General features: G+C 45.8%; 1 protein-coding gene across 2 annotated transcripts in view; it reads right to left on the bottom strand.

The window, feature by feature from the left end:
- Positions 1–603: 603 nt before the first annotated feature.
- LOC144177279 (GDP-fucose protein O-fucosyltransferase 1-like) overlaps positions 604–20,642 on the bottom strand; it is a 52,404-nt gene continuing 32,365 nt past the window's right edge. For both annotated transcript variants that reach the window (XM_077705256.1, XM_077705255.1), the window contains exons 7-8: positions 18,718–18,939; positions 604–1,758 (exon numbers count right to left, since the gene is read on the bottom strand). In XM_077705256.1, coding sequence (XP_077561382.1) covers positions 18,739–18,939 — 201 coding nt within the window. In that variant the 3' untranslated portion in view covers positions 604–1,758; positions 18,718–18,738. The remainder of the gene's footprint in view (positions 1,759–18,717; positions 18,940–20,642) is intronic.

The following is a 20,642-nucleotide window of genomic DNA, read 5'->3' as shown; positions in this document are numbered from 1 at the left end:
CCAGCGAACGATAGCGTCAGATGCCAAGCTGGTTTCACAGAACCGAAACTGAAACTGGTTTGAATTCCTATTGTGGACATAGTCCGATGCCGTCGCATCCTGAATACGCGTCACAGTTAGTTGTTGTGGCCGCCGCAAATGTCGCAAGGTATTTTTTTCTCCGTTCAGGCTTTATAAATTAAATACTGCTTTATTGACCGGAGAAACAATGAAAAGTGGGTTTATTCGAGCCAGTCTATGCGATGCAAACAAAAACAGAAGTCTGACAAATTCCCTTCAGTGTCCCTTTAATAAAAGTGGTGAGAGGCATAACTAAAAACTGACAAGCAAACTGAAAGTGAAATGGAGTAAGACAAGTTCTCCAACAGGTGCTTGCAATTGTGTGACGCACCACACTTGGCTGCACTCACAAGTCTAATGGACTGCTTGTGCAAGAGTCGCTCCCACACGCACACGCCTGTTTGCTTGCCCAAAGCCACCCCTTCCCCTGGAGCTCACTGCAGCATCAGTCAGTGCATAATGGTGATGTTCTCTCTACTGCACAGCGATAGTTTTGTGCATGCACCACAAATGAGAGTTGAAAAACAGTGAAGAGTCTGTGAACACATAATGCACACTGTTTAATAAGGACCGCATCCTCACTCAGCACTGACCGGAGGAGGAGGGCAAATGATCGTCCTCCAACTCAAACAGGATGCATGACAAGCTCTGCCCACGTCATGTGATGGGAAGGAGTGTGAAAAGACAGTTTTAAACAAAAGGATTTAAACCCAACAAAGGTACCGAGGCACATTGATATGTCCATACTGTTGCATCTAGAAAACTAGTAAACAGCCTCTGCCAATACTGTTGCATCATTCACTGTTGCATCTGGAAAACTGGTAAACAGCCTCTGTTAATACTGTTGCATCATTCACTATGTCCAACATTGCAAATCATAGTTAAATAAAATTTATGTGGCAGGGATGCTGTGCTTCCACGTTACCTACGCTGTTGAAAGTGTTGCATTCACATCCACAACCCTGTCATCAACCACTTTTCATTTTACAAGGAAGACTCGGTGGGCTAGTTGGTAGGGCGCCTTGGAAGGGGTTAACTGCGCATGTAGGCCAAGTCAGCCTCGTCTACCTCTTGCCATTAACCCCTCCACGTTTTAGTGTCCCTTACCGTGAAAATTTCGGAAGCTCTTCAGTGTGCGTTTTGACGTTTGCTGAGTAATGGTGGTAAGGAATCCAAGCTGCAGTTTACTGCTCGGAAAATGGGAGAGCAATGCCCAGCAGATGTGCGTGGGTGGGCCACAAGGTGGTTTTCATGAAAAGCACTGCAAAACTGGATGCATCGTCCTTTTGCTGGCTACTGAGGCAAAGTTGGGCACGCTGTCTCTTAGCCGCCCCAGCAGAAGGGGGGCCGTCCTCTCGCGTACGCCAGTGGACGGAACCGGGAGAGCAGCTCCTGCTTGCCAAGACCACTCGCGGGGTGGGCGCTCCACAGAATATCCCACACAGCCACTGGGAAGTTCCTTTTGAGGCCCACGCACGATGCCACTAAGTACTGCTCGCTATAACGAGCCGCCAAGAAAAGCGCCGCACACGTTCATGTTCCAGCGAGTGGCGTTCCGTCGTTGAGACATGGGCACAATGCAGGCCTCCTCCTTGTGGGGGACAACGTGCCAACAGTGGCCCCCATGGAAGAAAGGGAAGTCGTTTTGGCGAGCCTGGTTGGCGTGCCCTGGTGGCTCCTCTTCCTTCCACGCACCACCTGCAAGTACACGGATGGGCGTGATGCAGTCCACCCACCCAGCTCGTGACAATATGCATCCCACGTATCGTGGGCTTAGAGTCTAAAATTGGAACTGTCAAAGTGTTTGCAAAATCAGCTTTCAAATTATCTCAATGACACTTTATTTGCCCTGGGATGCAACTGGTTCTGAGATCCCAAATTGCCAGAAATTAATCTTTTGTATTATGTAGTAATATACCTGCAGTTTGCAAGTCCCAAAGAATGCACCTGCAAAATATTACACCTCAAGTTAGTTACAAAGGTTAGTTACACTGTAAAATTCCCTAAATGACCGTTTTCGCTTATGTCTCCAAACTTTGTGCCTTGTTTTCTAGGAACCAATTTTTGTTCCACAATGTCAACTGTCGGGTACAATATCATGGGATGCACCGGTCAGATCTGCGTAGGTTTTGCTTCCCTCGAAAGCTTATGAACTGGGCAGGGCAATACAGTTGCAACAATGTAACATTCACTTTTCTAGTGCAGTATATTATTACTTACTAACCTGTCATGTAATATGGTCCTAGCTTTTGTGGTAGCAATGCTAAAATTATTTCGCTGGTATGGTTACACTCCCTGATCCTTCTAGGGCACAAATGGATATGAAGTATTGTAGTCTTAAAGGGACGGACCACTGATTTTTGTCGCGTATATGTTCTCTAGCTCATATGAAAGCAAGCGTTTGATATAGCCCGGTAACCACAAGCAAATTATGAAAAAATTGGCGGAAATAAATTTAATTTGGCACCAAACTTTCTGATATCGGAAGGGTGGTGGTTTGTAGTGTGCAAACTTGACGCTACAATATGTGTCCCTGTCTCGTGACCTAGAAACCTAGCAGCTACTGTAACTGCTGAAACGTTTATTCATTTACTGAAAACCTTTCAACCCAAGTATTTGTATAAGTTTAAACTGTGTATATATTTTTAAACATTATTTTGAAAATTTTTAAGACACGCTCTTAGTGGGGCTAACTTCCCCGAATCAACGGCAGCGTTCAGTAAACAGACCCAATGAAGGAGCTTTGACAATTCTGCCTGAGTCAGGGGCGTTTGTTCTGGCAAAATATTCGATTTCAGTTTCCAAATACGCCAAAGGCAGCTTTAAAAAGAAAAAAAAGGTTGCTTTCGGGGAGGATCGAACTGTTGACGTCCACAATGTGAAGCCAGATTCTACCTATCGTCCATCCCAACAGATGGTGCCTTCGTGCAAAATAGTGTAGTGAATTAAAAAAAGAACACAAAGGAATAAGAAGCCTGAGATTCACAATTATTTTAGCTGGGGACAAGTTTTTAAATATCGCTTTTCATCTTGCACACAGACGAAAGTATGTTGCCCCACTACTGTATGTCATGGTTGTCAGCATTATTTTTGGGAGGACACATAAGGCTCGTAGATCTAAGAATTTCAATTTAAAAAGTGCTAGGGTGTTATCAGCAATACCGTTTCTCGTTAAGGTGCTTAAAGGATGCCCTTTCATTTGGGATAGAGGACCTATACTCAACAAAAATCTGTTGTCTGTCCTTTCACGTAGGTAGATAATAAAAAAAATTGTCCAAAACAGAATGGCATAATATGTGGGCAACTCCAAAATTAAATCGCATAGGCAGTTTGAAAACTGACTGCGTATTTGTGCTCAGGGCATTAAAATTCAGTGAATATGCAGATTTGAAGTGCATAAGTTAACAAATAACAAACAAGTCTTAAATACAGTGTCCGCTTTTCGAGAACTGGCGAGGTTGAACTTGTTACAGATACACGAGACCCAAAGTTGGCTAAAACAAAAAATTTGGTTACGCGGAACATTGCTGCTGATGATTTTTTACCTAGAGGTGAAGCAGCCGTGCTTGACTATAGTGCGCTGAGACAATGTCATTTCTAACACTGTTAGTGGATGGTGTATGTCACCTATATACTGAATTGACAAACTATTGTTAAAAACCATTGAAAAATAGGAAAACAACAAGTTTTCTGAAAGCAAAAACATCTAAAGCTGGTGCAGACAGCTAGTGGACACCAAATACTCAAAAACACTCATCAGCTCTTCAGGTGGTTCATCGCTGATTAACAAACTCCCAAAGAAAAAAATTATATCTGAATACATTAATTTCTTTTTTGTTCACGATGCTAGCCTGATATTAAAAGGTGCAGTACACATAGAGGTTCCTGGTAGGAGGAGCAACTGGTGTAGCATTGCCCAATAAAAAAAGCTGTGTCTCCCATGTCCAATGGGAGACAGCTTTTTGGGGTAGTGCCGTGCCAGCACTACCCCACAGAACCTTTTTTGATGTCTGTGCAGCTCCTCCACTTTGCAATGATGTCAGGTCAGCTTGCAAAGATGCAGTTCATCACTAGTTTCCCTGTCCCAGGCCTTGTACGTTGAAGAACAGGTGCCCCGTTTCAGCCAGTTTCTTTAAGATCAGTGAGGTAATAGAGCCGCATCGGAGTTAAGGTTCTTTGTTTTTGAAGCAAGAGGTTGCCAGCTATTTGTTTCCTGAGATGCCCATGTGGCTTGGAATGCAGAAGAATTTATCTTCAACCATTACGTCGCAGGCTTGAATGAAAAGGAGTAAGCTGTTTCATCGGTACTACACCAATATACATTACAGATCTTGGAATAGTGAGTGAAATGATGTGTGATAGCACTGTGAATAGCACAGTTCAGGTGTGAGCACACTTGCTACTTCATGTGGTCCAACCGACGCTTCGTCATAACTTAAGCCAGTTGTTGCACATGCAATCAGCACATAACATTCGGCAACAGGCAAAAACTCGGACCTCCTAGCACGAAATTCACTCGTTATTTCTTTGGGATTGCTACATTTGAGATGTTTAAACCTGTGCCGTGGTTGCAGGCATTGGCAAGGTTCACTCGGAACTGCAAGGTATAATGGTAGGCACTTCTTTCAATAAAACAGGGCTGGCATTCATCCAACAGTCTTACAGTGAGTGGAGCTGTTATAGGCTGACACCCCCATTCTTTTGCGTCTGTACGGCAAGAACAGCCACTCGTTCTCTCAGTTCCCGGGCCAGTGTGTACTGTAGCTGACCTCACGAGCTTTCCTCTCGCGCTGTATGCCCACTCTCTCCCATCGGCCACCCGTTTGCCTCCGGCGCTCCGTATTTCGATAAAAGGTGCCATGTACTGCCCTTACACAAAATGTCTTCCCAGCAATGCATTTGTGTTTAGAAGTGAAGCGAAGATTTGTGTAAGCTTGGTCTTTGTAAGTTGGCTTTTCTGCATTCAGTGTTGCACAGTGAAGCCTACTCGTAAAGGAGGAGAAAAATAAAAAAATAAAAGGAGCCCACTGACCAGGATCTGGCCACGGACAGCAAGCTAAAGTGCGATGGGAACCCCGAGTACCACGATCCCGAAAATGCAACCATACACGTCAATAACCTTATTAGTCGATTAGATTTCCCACTCTTTTGTGATTCTCACACTTGCTTGGGCTATAAGCCACCAGACATGAAACCACCCCTCCCCCCGAAACTCGTAAAAAAAGGCATAATCAAGTTGTCCTTCAACGATGCTTTGCCCACACGGTTCTGAAGTTTCCTTCTGCTATTAGGACACTTGCCTTCTTATGGTGGCTTACCCCTCACACCTCTTATCAGCAGTTGCAGCAAGCACGCTTAGAACAGGCCAGAATAAAAAACCCAGAAGATACTCTGACGACCACTCAAGAAAAGAAAGAATGTGGCTGTCATACCCTATATTCACAAAGTTGCGCACCACTTAAAAAAGATTGGTGAGCGTGCAGGCATACATGTGGTCTTCTTGGCACCTGAAAGACTAGTTTGTTTATGCTGAAAAGTAAACTCAAGGAATAAAAAAGTGTGAAATTGCGGCACAAAGCACCGCAATCAATTTGCAGCCTGCAAAGAAGAAGCTGCCCTTGCCCTCGTTACCCTTGTCCTGCACAAAACAATATGTTGGCCATTAAAGAAGATGCATTAATGACAGGCATTGAGAACACCACGACAATGTCGAGAAGCTCGTGGCGACAGGGCCCCTTGCCTATCATTGTAAGCAGTGTGGTTGCAAACCGCTGCATGATACGTGCAGCCTTGTAGTCAATGGTCGTGACAAGACCGCCCGAGAAATAATCGTAGCTTTGGAAATTTATTGGCTTCAAGAGAACTGTATTAGCAAGCCTTCTGTACCCCTATCGGATACGGTAGTGCTACACAATGAATTGGAATATCCAGCTGAGTGTCAATGAGAGAAGATTAGGGACTTCAAGTGTACTTGTCCTGTTTATTTCCATGGTATGTATGTTCAGCGTTTGCAATAAAACCTTCAGTTGTGAAGGTTGTGAAGCGCTGTGCCTGCATCCCTTTTTTGCATCCTGTTGCTGTGCACTGTGCATAAAAAAATGTGACAATGATGGCTAGCATCGCACTATAAGAGTCATACAAGTTGACGGTAAAATTGGGGATTAAGTAAGTGCTGCAATGGTAAGCCCAAGCCTACCCCCCGGGAGTGATGTACAGGCTCCCTTCAGCACTTCGAAACAGCCGTCGTACGCGTGCCACTCTGTGCTGGCACAAGTGAATCAGGCCCCACCCCACGCACACTATTTGACATCGTGGCCTGCCACCAAAACCCAAGAGGGAAAAGCCTCTGCGAACTGTTGGACCACAAGGGCCTCGTGCGCTCCAATGAGCTGCACAAACTAGAGTTCCTCTACCTAACTTTCACAGGGAGCTAAAAGTTGTGCGACCATCCGCCATTTTGTAATCTGTATTGGCGCAGGAATGTCTGGCATGTAGGAGCCGGGCCACCATGGCTCAGCCAGCCAAGCGGGGCGCAGCACTGCAAGTGTTAGCGCTTGTTCTTTTGCCCTCAATCTTCGTATAAATTTTATCGTCAATTTTATCGAGCTTAGCGGCGGTCTTTGCCTTATTCATAACAAAACACCTCATTTCACTGAAAATCCGCTCCACTACATGAAAGGCATGTCAAGTGCTGGTCCAGTTTTTATTGAAAAATATGCCCAGCATGAGGTGCTACCACTGTGCCAAGCTCGAGTGCGAATGATTTAGACGCTTCTTCTTTTCTACAACAATTATTTGCATTAGCTACCTTAACTCTTTCGTTACCACGCCTATTCAAATCGATCACCAATGATCGATGATTTATATTGCCTATTTCAACATGTTGTACTCGTTTCTCCTACACCTAATGCGGCCAGTGGTTAGTCTAGGCACTGCACTTTTAGAATCAGTTTAAATTTTCCTGCTCCGGCAACATTCAGATTTTTTACAGCGTTTTTTGCGAGTGGAGGCGCGTGTGTTTTTGAGGAAGGGAGCGTGGCCGCTGCACTTGACAAAAACGCATGCCGCTTGTAGTTAGGCTACATTACTATAATTTTTTTTCTGTCAAAAGGCTCCTGGCAAGTCAAGTACAAAATAATGTGTCAGATTTGTAATCCGACAACACTGAGAGGTGATAATTACTTGAAAATGACACCAGCTATTCACTAGTGATCTTTGGTTCGGAGAAAGGATAGCTTTATTCTGCCAAATCTTATTTCTGATGGTTCCTCGCATGTCTAGCAAGTGTGCCTGGCATTTTCAGCCAGTTTCCAACAGTTTCGGTTTCGTTTTTGCGTTGCAAAATTCATATTTGGCGCTACTACGCAGTTACCCAACTACAAGCTCATTTGCCATGGCGCCTCCGTTGCCCACTACTGTGCCTCGAAACAGGCGTGCCGCTCGTGCTTCCACTTAACCCACGCCTTGCTTCTGTGATTACAGCTTCAGGTGAAAATCTAAAGATAACACCAGGTCGGCGGATATCAGTTTAGACGAGGAGAACGCTACCAATCGGCCTTGAACACCGCCAGCTGCTCACCGGCCAGTTTCGGTTTTGTCCGAGGGTATTTCCGGAAGTCTAGTGCCGCTTCTTAGTAGAGCTGTCTATTCTGACAAAGTCTCCAACAGCCTTGTAATTGTTTCTTTTCAAAATTGTTAGGTGGCGCTGCAATGTAGTAGGCTTGCAATGCTGAACTCGCTTCATAGCACGACGGCGGCTTGGTGAAAGCTTTCTGGGCACGATTCTAGCGCATTGTACCTTATTCCTGCAAGCAGGGCTACCACAGAGAGTCAGAACATGATAATAAACCGCAAATTAAAACTCTGACTGATAAGCGATGATCAGAACGTCAACACGCATCTACCACAGTTTTTTTCAACTCTAAGCAGGTTTTTTCGCATAGCTTGCTTGCCTTCAATACTGTGTTGGTCATAATCATTGAAAAGGCGTTTATAAATCATGTGAAGGCTAATTGGGGTCTTTATGATGTCAAACCACCAGATTTCTTCTAGAGAACCATCCAAAATAGCAAAATTTGAAATAGAGGTTGGGCTTCACCGCAAGGCACAGGCACCACGCGTGCTAACATTTTCTTTTATATCTGACAAATTATACCGCGCAACGCAATCTTTTTTTTAGGATGGGTTTTCGAAATGTTTACCTACAAAATTTATATTCTACATTTTTTCTACTCGATGTGGTTTATTTACACAACTTACCATTTTTTATTTTCTTCGACGCCTGGACAAAAATTTTGAATTTGATAATTTTTTCCGCAATCATTATTTATGAAAACATAATTAAAACTGGTGTCGTTGGAAAGCGTGTGGAACCATCTGCATTTTATGTCACTGCAATATGTGCCTACCCAATACGTATAGCACAGAAAAAATGTTTTGTTAGACCCCTCAAAATTGGTCAATTTCTCGCGGTAACAAAAGAGTTAGCTACACTAGCTTCGGCAGTCGAACTACACTTCACATTAAACAGAACGCTGTAGCAGCATGTATTTTGTGCCAGGCAACACGGCACCCAAAAACGTGTTCATTTCCTGCTTCGAATGCATCCTTGCATGGTTGAGTGTCGCGACCAATGCGCAAGAGCCACTTCATTGGACATCTCCCTTCCCAACTGGAACACGGTAAAATCACTTTCGTGTTCTGTTTTGTTTGTAAAGCCAGGCAAGCAACGCAAAAGCACAGAAACAACACAGCAGTGCACGCAAAACCACAGATGCGCACGAAAACATGCTGCATACCACTGCACGCTGGATTCTTATGCTGTTGCTCCCAGCCATAGAGTTTCATACAAATATACACTAGAGGGAAATCTGTCGCTGCAGTCGTGGGCCGCCGTGGGCGGCGCCATTGCTGCTAGCGACGTTCCTCGCCTGCTTGGCTTAGCTAGCCATACGGCTTTTTTTTTGTCTCGAAGCAAAAGTCAACAAAGAAAAGTAACATTTTTTTTGTTCATCGTACATTAAGCTTCTAAAAAACTACTGTCATTTTGTAGGTTAAATTTATAATATCAAAACGAATTTTATGAACCCTCTGCGGTAATATTGTTGCTCTTTTTTTTGCAGCCATAGCCAATGTTTCAGCCTGTTCATGAGCCATGCCAAGGACAAGTGGAACGTACCTGCCGGGTACATGACGGAACGCTCGCTGAAGCGCGGCTCTCCTACACGGTGGCGCCAGATTTCCCTCTAGTATATATTAGTATGAAACTCTATGCTCCCAGCAGCAGCAACGCAAATGTAGAGGGGCCTTTTCTGCACGGCATCGGATAACCAGAGTGACGTCGTCAAGGCAGTGCGTGGGAAAGGGTCGCACAACTCTTAGCACCCTGCAGGAGCTCTATAGAGGAACGCTAGCACAAACTGTTCCCATCCCATCACGTGATGCTCAGACTGCGGTCCAAAAGAACGATTCAGTCTGTGGTGAGGATTGCTGTGCCATTTCCTTTGCTTGTATTTGTTATTAATTTCCTGTCAAGAGAGCATTTACATTTCAGGAATACGGAAGAGTATTGTGCTGAGCTCGATACCAAGGCAAACTGTACACTGAAGACAGCAGCGAGTCAGTGTGACACAGCTGGGCGCCCAGTCCACCTAATCACCGTATTGGTGACTGAGGGTGGTGCCAGGAATGTGAAAAAGACTTCCAACCATGAGGAGCCGAGGCAGCATTGAGTGCTGCCCTCCATAGGCTGGTGAAGACCGCCAAGGCTGCCATCAAGGCACGTGTGAACACTTGTGGGTGCCACATCCGTGCATTGGGCGTTCCGCTAACTTGGGGTCAGCTAGAACCACTAAATAAGCTACGCTAAGAGTAATGACACTGATGCACGGCGGTAGCTATTTTGGTGCCTGACGCCAGGGTGGCCAGCTTTATGCGCCCTATTGCGGTTGACATTGACGGGCGGAATTGGTCCGGGTGCCGCTCTTGGCAACCACGTCAGCTGTGTTTACTTTTCAAAGATTTAGACACAGTGCGCTGGTACGATCGGGTCAGGCTCGATTATGCTGGCGTAGCTTATTTAGTGGCTCTAGTTTATGCTAAAGCCACTAATTAAGCTACGCTTTTCAAGTGGCTGCAGGTTATGCTAGGCCACTGTCGTTCTTTCCCAGCAGGAAGCGAAGCAGGTGTTTTCCACCTTCCCGCCGGTTTAAACAGCCCAGTAAGAGCAGCACGGCATCGCTACTCTGCTTGGGGGCTTAAAAACTCACTTCAACGTGTCATACAGCCACACTGTGCTCTGAAAATCACGACTTATTGGAGAGCACACGCGTGGCAACACAGAGGCACCAAAATGTCTGCCCCTATGGGCCTTCCAGGGTAAACAAATGTCACATGACGCAGTTTGACAATGGCTGCTGTCGGCGGCATACAACAATGACAAAAAAGAGTGCCTACACTCTGAAACCTGATCTATTGGTCTGGGGTTGGCTTATGTGGGACAAACCAGCACGTGCTTGCATCATCGGCTGAGGGAGTACAACAACGTCCTGAACGCTGTTGTTGCCAGCCACTTCAAGCTTTGTGTGGGTACACCACAGCTTGACATGTTCAAGCTCGTGATGGGAAGGAGTGGAAATCAAAGCATGTGCAAGGGTACAGAAGCACATGAAATTGTCCGCCTAGGTAGCAAGTGCATCAGCACAGCATCCAACATGGCGTCCACGGCGCAAGTGCATCAGCACGGCAGTGGTGGGGCCGGACAAGAGAAAGATGGAGGGTAACACCGGCCACGTGTGAGCAGGCATCCCAAACTGTTGCTTGAGTAAGGGTGCCCGGTGTGGATTGATTAACCGGGTGTGAAATTCCTAGCTCGCCACAGGGAACTGTTTTTACAGCAACGAGATTGAGATGTTGGCCCACAGTTGGATTTGGAGGAAACGGCAAGGGCATGTGAAGTCTGTCACAGCGTGCAAAAAGAAGGAAATCCCTTTAATAGGGTTCAGCGGGTAGATACGGCAGGAGATAAAATTCCTCCGCGGCCAGTGTGGACAATTGGTCTGCCAACTATGGCCTTCCTAGGGTCAACAAACCACAGTTCAGAGCTCGTGATATTCCACGCTTCCTAGCCCAGAACGGTGTCATGGTCTAACGGAGGACCACAAGATGAGACAACCGGCAGCAGGCCAACAGCGCACTCTCGGAAGTTCCTGGGACCTGAAAGTGGTTGCTCCCCCCACTGTTAGCCCACGGGAGGGGTGAAGAGGCGCACACATCAGAGTTTGTACAAGTGGCACTTAAAGTGATACAGTTGGTGCTGTGTGTGGGCACCACAGCCACGAGGGGCATGCCAATGAAGCCGAACCAAAGCTGTCCACCAGGGCATGGCGATTTCATCAATGCTAAACATTCAAGGGGGCAGAAGGCTAGCAGATGGTTCCCTGTTTGGTGCTGGGTTATACGTTGGCCACGCCTTGGCGGGCTGTGTCACTCCTTGGTTGCGTGTTAGTGGTTGACAAACAAAGCAGTTTTCAGGAACAGTTTGTAAGTACCTATTTATAAAGCAAGAAAAGAAATTTTGCAGCAGTGTTGGGTGTTTTTGCAGCAGCTTGAACTCTTTCTTGTGCCCCTCTGCAGCTCCTATATGGCAGTGTCAACACAACAAGGTCTCGAGTGTGACATTTTTTCTCTTTGCAGCACAAATGGAGGGGGCATCATAGGCTATGCCTTTTGAGGTGTATGAATACCGAATAGTAGTAGCTTTTGAATCGAATATCGAATACCGATTCTTTTTTTTACAGTCCTCGATTTTCTACAGGTTTTTGTGCAAAAACAGATGCTATTTTGCATGTTTGGGAGCAATGACGTTCTTTTAACGACCCAAAGAACGGGCTTTTCAACTCTCATTTGCAGCACTCGCCGAACCACTATGAGGCAGTACTTCAGAATCTGGAGCAGGCATGATACGCGTTGAAGAATGACGTGCCCCAGAGTTGCTGTACTGCTACCATAGGCAACGACTAGTCAGCCCCTCGCAACTCCGAAGCAAGAGCTTTGCTGGCACTTAAAGGCATGCGAAGCACGGCACAGCCATAATCACGGACCCCGATAACTCACTTAAAGTAGGCAGTGGCGTAACTAAGGGGGGGCAGGAAGGTACAACTGCCCCGGGCGCCACTTGGGAGGAGGCGCCAATCCGAGTCCTTCCAACATGTGCTCGAGGGAAAAAAGCGGCAGCGGGTTACCGTATATCACCACAGCGGGGCGGCACTGCCGCAAAAGTCGCTGTTGAAGAGAGCGCCAGTTTGGGCTTTTTGGCACATTGTCGCAAAAGAGGAAGATAAAGAAGGGAAGAGGGGGTCACACATGGGGCGCAATGTCGGGGGACACACAGGGCGCTAGCGTCCCACGCACCTCCCGGCATAGCACCCCGTATACGTCCCCCTCTGTCCATCCTTGTCTTCCTCAGCACTATTCTTTTGCTACAATGTCGCTGTTTAAGCAGTTAAAGTGCTTTCCTTGTCACGAAGCGGCACCACCAATGTGTGGATACTTAGGTACGGAGTCCAGGAGGCAACCCCAGATGATATCCAGTGTGTGTGCATGCTGTGTGTATGCATGTGCTTTCATCTGTTTTCGTTTGTATTCCAGAAGCAAGTGGTATGGTGGGGGGGGGGGTGCTCTTAAAGGAGCCATGAAGAGAAAATACAACTTCGTTTAATTTGAAAGAACTAGGATTCAGTATCTCACTCAGCTCCATTACAGCCACAAAAGGTGTTTTTTAACGAAAAAAAAGCAAGAAGTATTTAAAAACTTTCAAATTTTGCGCCACAGTGACGTGTTATGAGCAAGAATGACGTCATACGGGCCGACAATAAAACATAATTTTCAGCGCGTTAACTGCACGTTAGCATTCAAGTGATGCGGTCAAATGGAACTAGAGGCCCCATTACAGACGTCCAGTAATGTGTCGTCGCGACAGGTCAGTAAGGCGGCCGCTAATCGCACAAACAAGGTTCCGTGACGTCATAGAAAAGTTGCGGGAAATTGGCTAGGGGGTCGCGACTGCTTCACACGTTTTCTTTAATATATCCGTTATTTGTGCGAAGATTGCGATGATACTGGTATCATTGTTATCGGGACTAAGCAGTCTTTCTAATAAACCTAACTTGTATTTTGTCTTCATGGCTCCTTCAAAATTTGCACCCTTACAATTTGATTAACCCTTTGCAGGTATTCTTACAAGGCGAGGTGAACACGTGCAGTATATTTCAGGGATCCTCTTTTATTTTCACACCACAGCATTATGGTCGTGTTCCATCAAAAACTACCTGCCACTAATGCTCAGTGGAAGGTGTTGCGCGTCTGAGCTTGCGCGGTTGCGTTCTGTTTCCAGCCGCAGTGCTTATTTTTCTCATGAAGTTGAAACACCCAATAAACAACCGGTCAATGACGAAAGACCGATTTAAGAAGTTAGGCGATGGTTGTCGTAGAGAAGTGAGCCGCTCGTGGCTAGCATATCTTCTTTCAAACAGGCAGCATTTTGCATTCGTTGCCTCGTTTTTTTTCCCGCTCAGATCAACAATCATCTTTTGAGAAAGAAGGGCGATTCAACAAGTGGAAGGCACCCGAGAGCATTGCACTTCATGAAGATGCAAAAACTCACAGAATGTGTTTCACACAGTGGAAATAAATTTAATCGGTACCGTAAGAATAATTGGTGCTGCCCTTCAATCACAGATGGAGAAAGGAAAGCACAAGTGGCGTGAAATTCTGACGAGAGTCCTCCACTGCATAAAATTCCTTGCTATTCAGAACTTCGCATTGAGAGGGCACCGAGAGTCTTCAAACAGCCACGAGAGCAATGTCGGAAATTTCCTTGCTCTTTTGAAGTTGCTGTTTTTGACCCCGTCATGAAGCAACACTTCGCATACGTTGAATGTCATCCCGGGTCCACATCGTACCTATATCACGTCTTGCCCAAAACGAATTCATCCACGTGATGGCTGCCGCAGTTCGCGAGTTCTCGTTGCAAATAATCAGTAAAGACAAGTATTATTGATTGATGATTGATGATTGATTGTATGGTTTAACGCGCCGACGCAACGCAGGTGATGAGGCGCGCCGTAGTGGAGGGCTCCGGATTAATTTTGACCACCTGGGGATCTTTATCGTGCGCCGAAATCTCGTACACACGGACGTTTTTGCTTTTCGCCTCCATCAGAAAAGCGGCCGCCGCGGCCGGGAATCGAACCCGTGACCTTGTGCTCAGCAGCTCAACGCCTTAGCCACTGAGCCACCGCGGCGGGTAAAGACAAGTATTATGACATTATGTTTGACACGACACCCTACCAGGCGCACCGTGAACAAATGTCAGAGGTTGTGCGATACGTTGAAGTTGATTTCGATAAGAAATAAGTTAATGTTGAGGAGTCCTTACTCGGTTTTATCTAGGTAAGGAAAAAATATGCTGAGAGCTTTGTTGAAGTGATGTTACTCAAGCTAGAAGCGGACAAAATCTACCTACAGGACTGTCAGTCGCAGTGCTATGACAACGCTGCCGTGATGGCTGGACAAAAAAGTGGTGTCAGCCCAAGAATAGCGAAAAAAAAAAATCCAACTGGCAATCTTCGTAAACTGCGACAATCACTCGCTCAACTTGGTTGGAGTACATGCTGCAAAGCAAGACACCATGATGATGACCTTTTTTGGGACCACGTGTTGCGTGTTTTTTTCTCGCTCAACACACAGTTAGGAGAAACTAAAAGATGCTGTGCCTGTTGTCAAGTGAAAGTTGCAGAACAACCAGATGGAGTGTAAGGGTCAAAGCAATGAATCCGGTCAGTAGATATCTTGAGGAGACACTTGAAATTCCCCAAGGAACGGCAAATAACAGCGAAGAAACAAGCGAAACAAGTGAAGCCAAACTATTGCACAAGCGGATTTAAAGTTATGATCACTTTTGCTTGGCTTTCGGAACGAGATACTGGTTCGCATAGATCTTGTTCAGAAAAGGCTGCAAGATTCAAAAATGATTCTTTCACGAGGCTGCCTTAGATATAAAAGCTCTCAGAGATCACTTTCATGATGAAAGGGAAACGCTGGTGAGTGAGTCACTCGATGAAGGGCTTGGTCTCTGTGAGGCGTGGGATGTCGATGTGGAAAGGCGTTAAAGACAAAAAAAAAAAAGTCAGATGCCTGGTGAAAAGCTGAAAGGAGGAGGGTTAACGGCTAAGCATGGAATAGAGATTTACAAAATCCACACTCGACCGTCTTCCTTCTGCAATCGATGAGAAATTTACTCACTTGCACGACACTGATGCCAAGTTTGGCTTTCTCCTGGACATCAACAAGCTGTGCTACGGCGACAACAAGAACTCATTTCATTTCATTTCACCTTACTTATAATTCCAACAAGATAGTTCAAAAACTGCCTGGACCCAAAGCCAAAAGCTAGTAGTATAGGGTCCAATGTTGCGATACAAGACATTGTACAGGACACAGAATACAAGATGCGAAAACATAACGAATATCGAAAAGAAGATTAGGGCACTGTACAAACAGATATGTACACACACTCAAACTTGGGTAGGATAACAGAAATATGCAATTTTTATACACAGATAAAAGAAAGGCAATAAATAATAACAACTAGGCTGCAAACTTTCGCTGGATGTAGTTGTATTGGTAGAGAAGAGTTTAGATTTTGTTACTATTTCGGGAGTGACTGCTAGTCACAGAGATTGATTAAGGAGGGCAAGGAAATGTTTCTTTATATTAAGGGGAAATTTAACAGCCGATTTTATGTCCCGGAACAAACTGTTCCAGACTTTGGTACCGATGAACTGTAGTCATCGTTCTCCATATACGTTATTGGTGGAAGGTAGGTTGAAGTTACGATCAACAGAATTCCTACATGAATTATGTTGCTGTCCTTACAGAATGAACTAAAAATAAGTGGCTACACATTTGACGAGATTTACCGTACCGACGTTGACGAGCAGGATCTCTAAAAAAAATGTTCGATTGCCGACTGCCGTTTTCCGGCGGGTTGACACAGAAAGTGTCAAAACCTCAAGTTCTTCTGCAATTTATCGTACAGTATGAAGCGTACTTCCAAACCATCGCGTCTTTATTGAGATATAGCATAGCATTTTCTCTCACTGGCTGCGAGAGGTCCTTCAGCAAGCTGAAATTGATACTTTCCTATTTTCGGGCCTCAATGGACCAAAGCAGACTTTCTGAACTCTCTAGGCCGAGCGTGGGAAGAGTAGAAAACTAAAACACGAACTTTTATGACATTATATAGAACATTCTGCTTCATCGAAAGCACGAAAAGTGCTGCTACAGACTTTACGGAGTGCCCTAGTGTATAGTATTTTCATATTTGTGTTATTAAGATGTAAATAAAGTGTTTCAAACACAAAGAACGAGTTTTTCTTGGCAATTTGCTGACGATGAACATCAGCACTGGCATCACAAGCGGCAGTGATAAGCGACGAGGAAACAACAGGGATTGCCCGCAGGAGTTTTTTAACGCAGCATTAGCATTAATTAAAAAAATGTGGGCATAGTATGCAGATATGAAGTTTGCAATAAATAATTTTGAGCAATACATTTCATGGTCCTATATGGTGTCAAGCGAGACGAGAACCGGGGACCAACAAGATCTATTTCTTCTTTCACTTTTCTTTCGAACCTTGTGGACTTCTGGCGTATGGTACGATGCATACATAATCTAAGACGACATAGTTCACTGTAGAGAACAATCAATCAAAAAATCACTCATTCGCTTTCCCAAAACAGCCAGATGGCCTTTTTCAACATAAATGACGATTATAATAATAATAATAATAATCACTATCATTATTATGCGGGGCGCCAAAATGTATTTGCCATGGGCGCCATCCTAACTATGTAGTTACGCCACTGAACATAGGTAAAAACGTGCTCAGCCACGGCGCCAAGTTTTATATCGCTGGCCAGAGTGCCGCTACTTCACTGGTCTCGAGCATCGGTTGCCTTGGAAACCAGGCACAGGCTGCTCGCGCATTCAGATAAGGTCTGGGACACGACTGATGATCCCGGTTAAGACTAGGGCCCTACCTCATGAAATATAGCGAAATAGGCGTCCCCGTCACCTCCATAGTAAAGCGGGCGATGTGTTTGGCATTGAAAAAATACAGGAGGTGATGGTTCAACAAAGGGGTAATAAAACTATCACGCCAATTTGTCCCCTGTGGTCTAGAATGTACACACACAAAAAAGACATGCAATGAGCATAGACCAACTAGCCACCTCTTTTTTTTTTTAAATTAACGAAGGCGCTGTCAAAAACACAACAAAAGTGGCGGCAATTGCTTTACCGGAAGCCGCACTAACAAGTAAACATCCGGTTGCAGAATTCAAAAGGGCGGTCAGAGCCAATGAATTAGTGCAGTCGCAAACTGTGCTTTGATTTTGATTGATTGATTGTAGGGTTTAACGCGCCGACGCAACGCAGGTGATGAGGCGCGCCGTAGTGGAGGGCTCCGGATTAATTTCGACCACCTGGGGATCTTTAACGTGCGCCGAAATCTCGTACACACGGGCGTTTTTGCTTTTCGCCTCCATCAGAAAAGCGGCCGCCGCGGCCGGGAATCGAACCCGCGACCCACAAACTGTGCGATAAAATTTACATCCTCTGCAAAACGCACCCGCAGAAAGTGAGATTTCGATGAAGCACCCGCAGCGCGTGCTAGCTTGGCAGGGGGGTGCAAAAGGGGCACTTGCCACCACCAAGCCACTTCACCACAACTGCCCCTTCTCCCCGCCACCTCACTCTCCCCCCTCAATAGCAGGGTTTGCTCCCTGTGGCGTTGGTGGTGTGAAGTATGAGGGACCACAGAGGACCCCCCAGTGCAGTGACTTCTCGTGGTTGGCGCGTTAGCGCTCTGCTGCCACGTGGGACCATCGAAGTTTACGCTCCCACCTGCCACTGCCCGTATGCTTGCTTGATGTCCGTTCAGCAAGTGGTCGGGCCTGCCATGGACTGTTTATTTTTGCACATCAAGCAGCATTGAACGGGGGTTAGGAAATAAAGGCGGGATGAGGCAGCGAAGTGGCGTAAAAGGTGAGAAAAACGCTGCTTTATCCCCACCAGCATCCATTGTATGAAGCACACCGCATGCACCCGAGCATTGTATAATGGGGATTTTTACTGCGTTGTTTCTACGGGAAGTTTGCCAAGACCGTGGCAATCTGGCGTAAAACCGCGGGACGCATAATCGAGGTTCCACCGTACCAGACCCTACTGCTCCCCTTCCGCACAGCACCTCCAATGACAAGGGACAAGGATATTTTGAGGCAAAGTGAAAGGAAATAAAAATAACATGCCTCGGCCTGCACCAACCTCCAATGACAGTGGGGTTGGCAGCACCTGGGTTTCCCTCACGGCTGGCATGTTAGAGCAAAGGCCTACTTGCAGTGGGAGGTGACATTTCCAGTCGCCAAGCCCCCTTGGAGTGAACCAGTGCCTTTGGGCACACCCCACACCTTCTGGGTGAGGAGTGCCCGATTCCCCCTCCCATGTCGAGGATACTTGGGTCAAGGCTCGAAAAAGCCTTCTTTTGGCCATTGCAGTGGCGAGAAGTATTGCAGATGCTGAGGAATAGGACACACCTGAGCCTCTTCCCGAGCAGGTCAGAGCTCCTGGTGCGTGCGGCCACCCCGGGTGTCCTGCGGGTGGAAGGCCCAGAAGGAGGAGGGCAGGCCCTGGACGTCACGGTGGCGCTTGACGAAGGCACTGAAGGAAGACACGCAGTTGCCCACGAAGTGGTTGGCCAGGCCCAGGATGGCCAGGTCCGTATGCGGGTCGCTTGGCTCCCGGCGCACCGCCCGCACCTGCACCGGGGGGGGGGCATCATCAACACCAGATCCCCTACTATGAGGGCAGAAGGCTGCACTGGGAGCGGGAAAGGTTCTGCACAGCTGGATTGCTGAATCAATCAGAGGCCACTGTGCACAGTTCATTCTCTATCATAATTGGGATAGGGAATTCCTGCAAACAGAACAGTGCTCGCAGATTAATTTCCTAGAATGAGTTGCTTTAAGGAAAGAAGAAAACGTGGCACAAACTAGACGTGGACGAAGGAGAGAAGACACGACAGATACACGCACCAGCCTGTATCTGTCGCACTGGCACCTGCATCTGTCGTATGTTCTCTCCGTCATCCACGTTTAGATTGCACCACGTTTTCTTCTTTCTTTAAAGGAGCCATGAAGACAAAATACAAGTTTGGTTTATTAAAAAGGCTGCTTTGTCCTGATAAAAGTGATACCGATTTCATCGCAAACTTCCAAAAAATAATGGAGATATTAAAGAAAATGTGTGGAGCTGTGGCGACTCGCTAGCCAGTTTCCGGCAACTTTTCTATGACGTCACAGAATCTTGTTTGGGCGATTGACGGCGGCCAAACTAATCAATCGCCAGGACACATGACTGGACGATTGTAGTGAGGCTGCTAGTTCCGTTCGATCGAATCACTTGAATGCTAACGGGCACCTAACCCACTGAAAATTGTTTTTAGTGCTGGCCCATATGACGTCACTCGCGCCGATAACACGTCGCTGTGGCGCTAAACTTGAAAGTTCTTAAGTATTTCTTGCGTTTTTATCGGTTAAAAACGTCTTTCGTGGCCGGAATGGAGCTGAGTGAGGTACTGAAGCCGAACTCTTTAAAGTTAAACAAAGTTGTCTTTTCTCTTCATGGACCCTCTAAGTACAGTACAACCTCATTACAACAGACCATGATAGTGATCATGATTTCAGTCTGCCATAAAAGAAGTATGAACAATCCAAATACTGTTACTACAGACTTTTACGGAATCATGGATGAAGTCTGTTGTAACAAGAATTTGGACTTTTCAACTGGTAAAAACAAGTCACGCAATACTAAAAGTATGCTGGTCATTTCTCAAGATTCAGTTACAACTTAACAGGTTGGTATTTTAGGCCAACAAACCCTCAGGATGGCTTGGGTTTTTCAGCAGTTTCATCCTCTTGTGACACTGTGAAGCACATCACAAAATCACATGCATGACTCTTCTTACATTTGCTGGGCTCCTGTTCTATTGCACCCCCTCAAAGTTTTGATTCACTCATACTAATATTACTCTCTTTCACGTCTTCACCCTACACTTGCATTTCCGTTGTCTTTACATGAATATAAATGAAATGCAAGTAAAGATCTCATTGCTGAGCTTGGAGATTTAGCCAGCTATAATGTATGAGGGAATACGTTATTTTGTTTTAATGATGGTAACTTTCATATATTAGCATCTCATCTGTTGCACTTTAACACTTAAATTCTAAATCCTATCACTTGACTGCCAGGACATCACACTTGTGCATACTGCAAGTGGGTGCAAGAAGTTTCACTTCTACTAATTCACAATTATTTTTAATTGTTGCAAATTGTTTTTGTTTGATCACAAGTGTGAGGTAGAAGCACAAACTCTGAAAACGTACCTATCAAATGAATGGTTGGTTGCCTGCACTTGAAAAGTCCACTTTAGAGATGCAAACGTGGACTTGTTAACCTTTCA

The sequence above is a fragment of the Haemaphysalis longicornis genome, unplaced genomic scaffold (assembly GCF_048455015.1).
Source record: "Haemaphysalis longicornis isolate Haplotype H1 unplaced genomic scaffold, Haemaphysalis longicornis Haplotype H1 scaffold_1, whole genome shotgun sequence".
In the NCBI taxonomy this organism is placed as follows: Eukaryota; Metazoa; Arthropoda; class Arachnida; order Ixodida; family Ixodidae; genus Haemaphysalis; species Haemaphysalis longicornis.
This window is presented reverse-complemented; position numbering and strand designations above follow the sequence as displayed.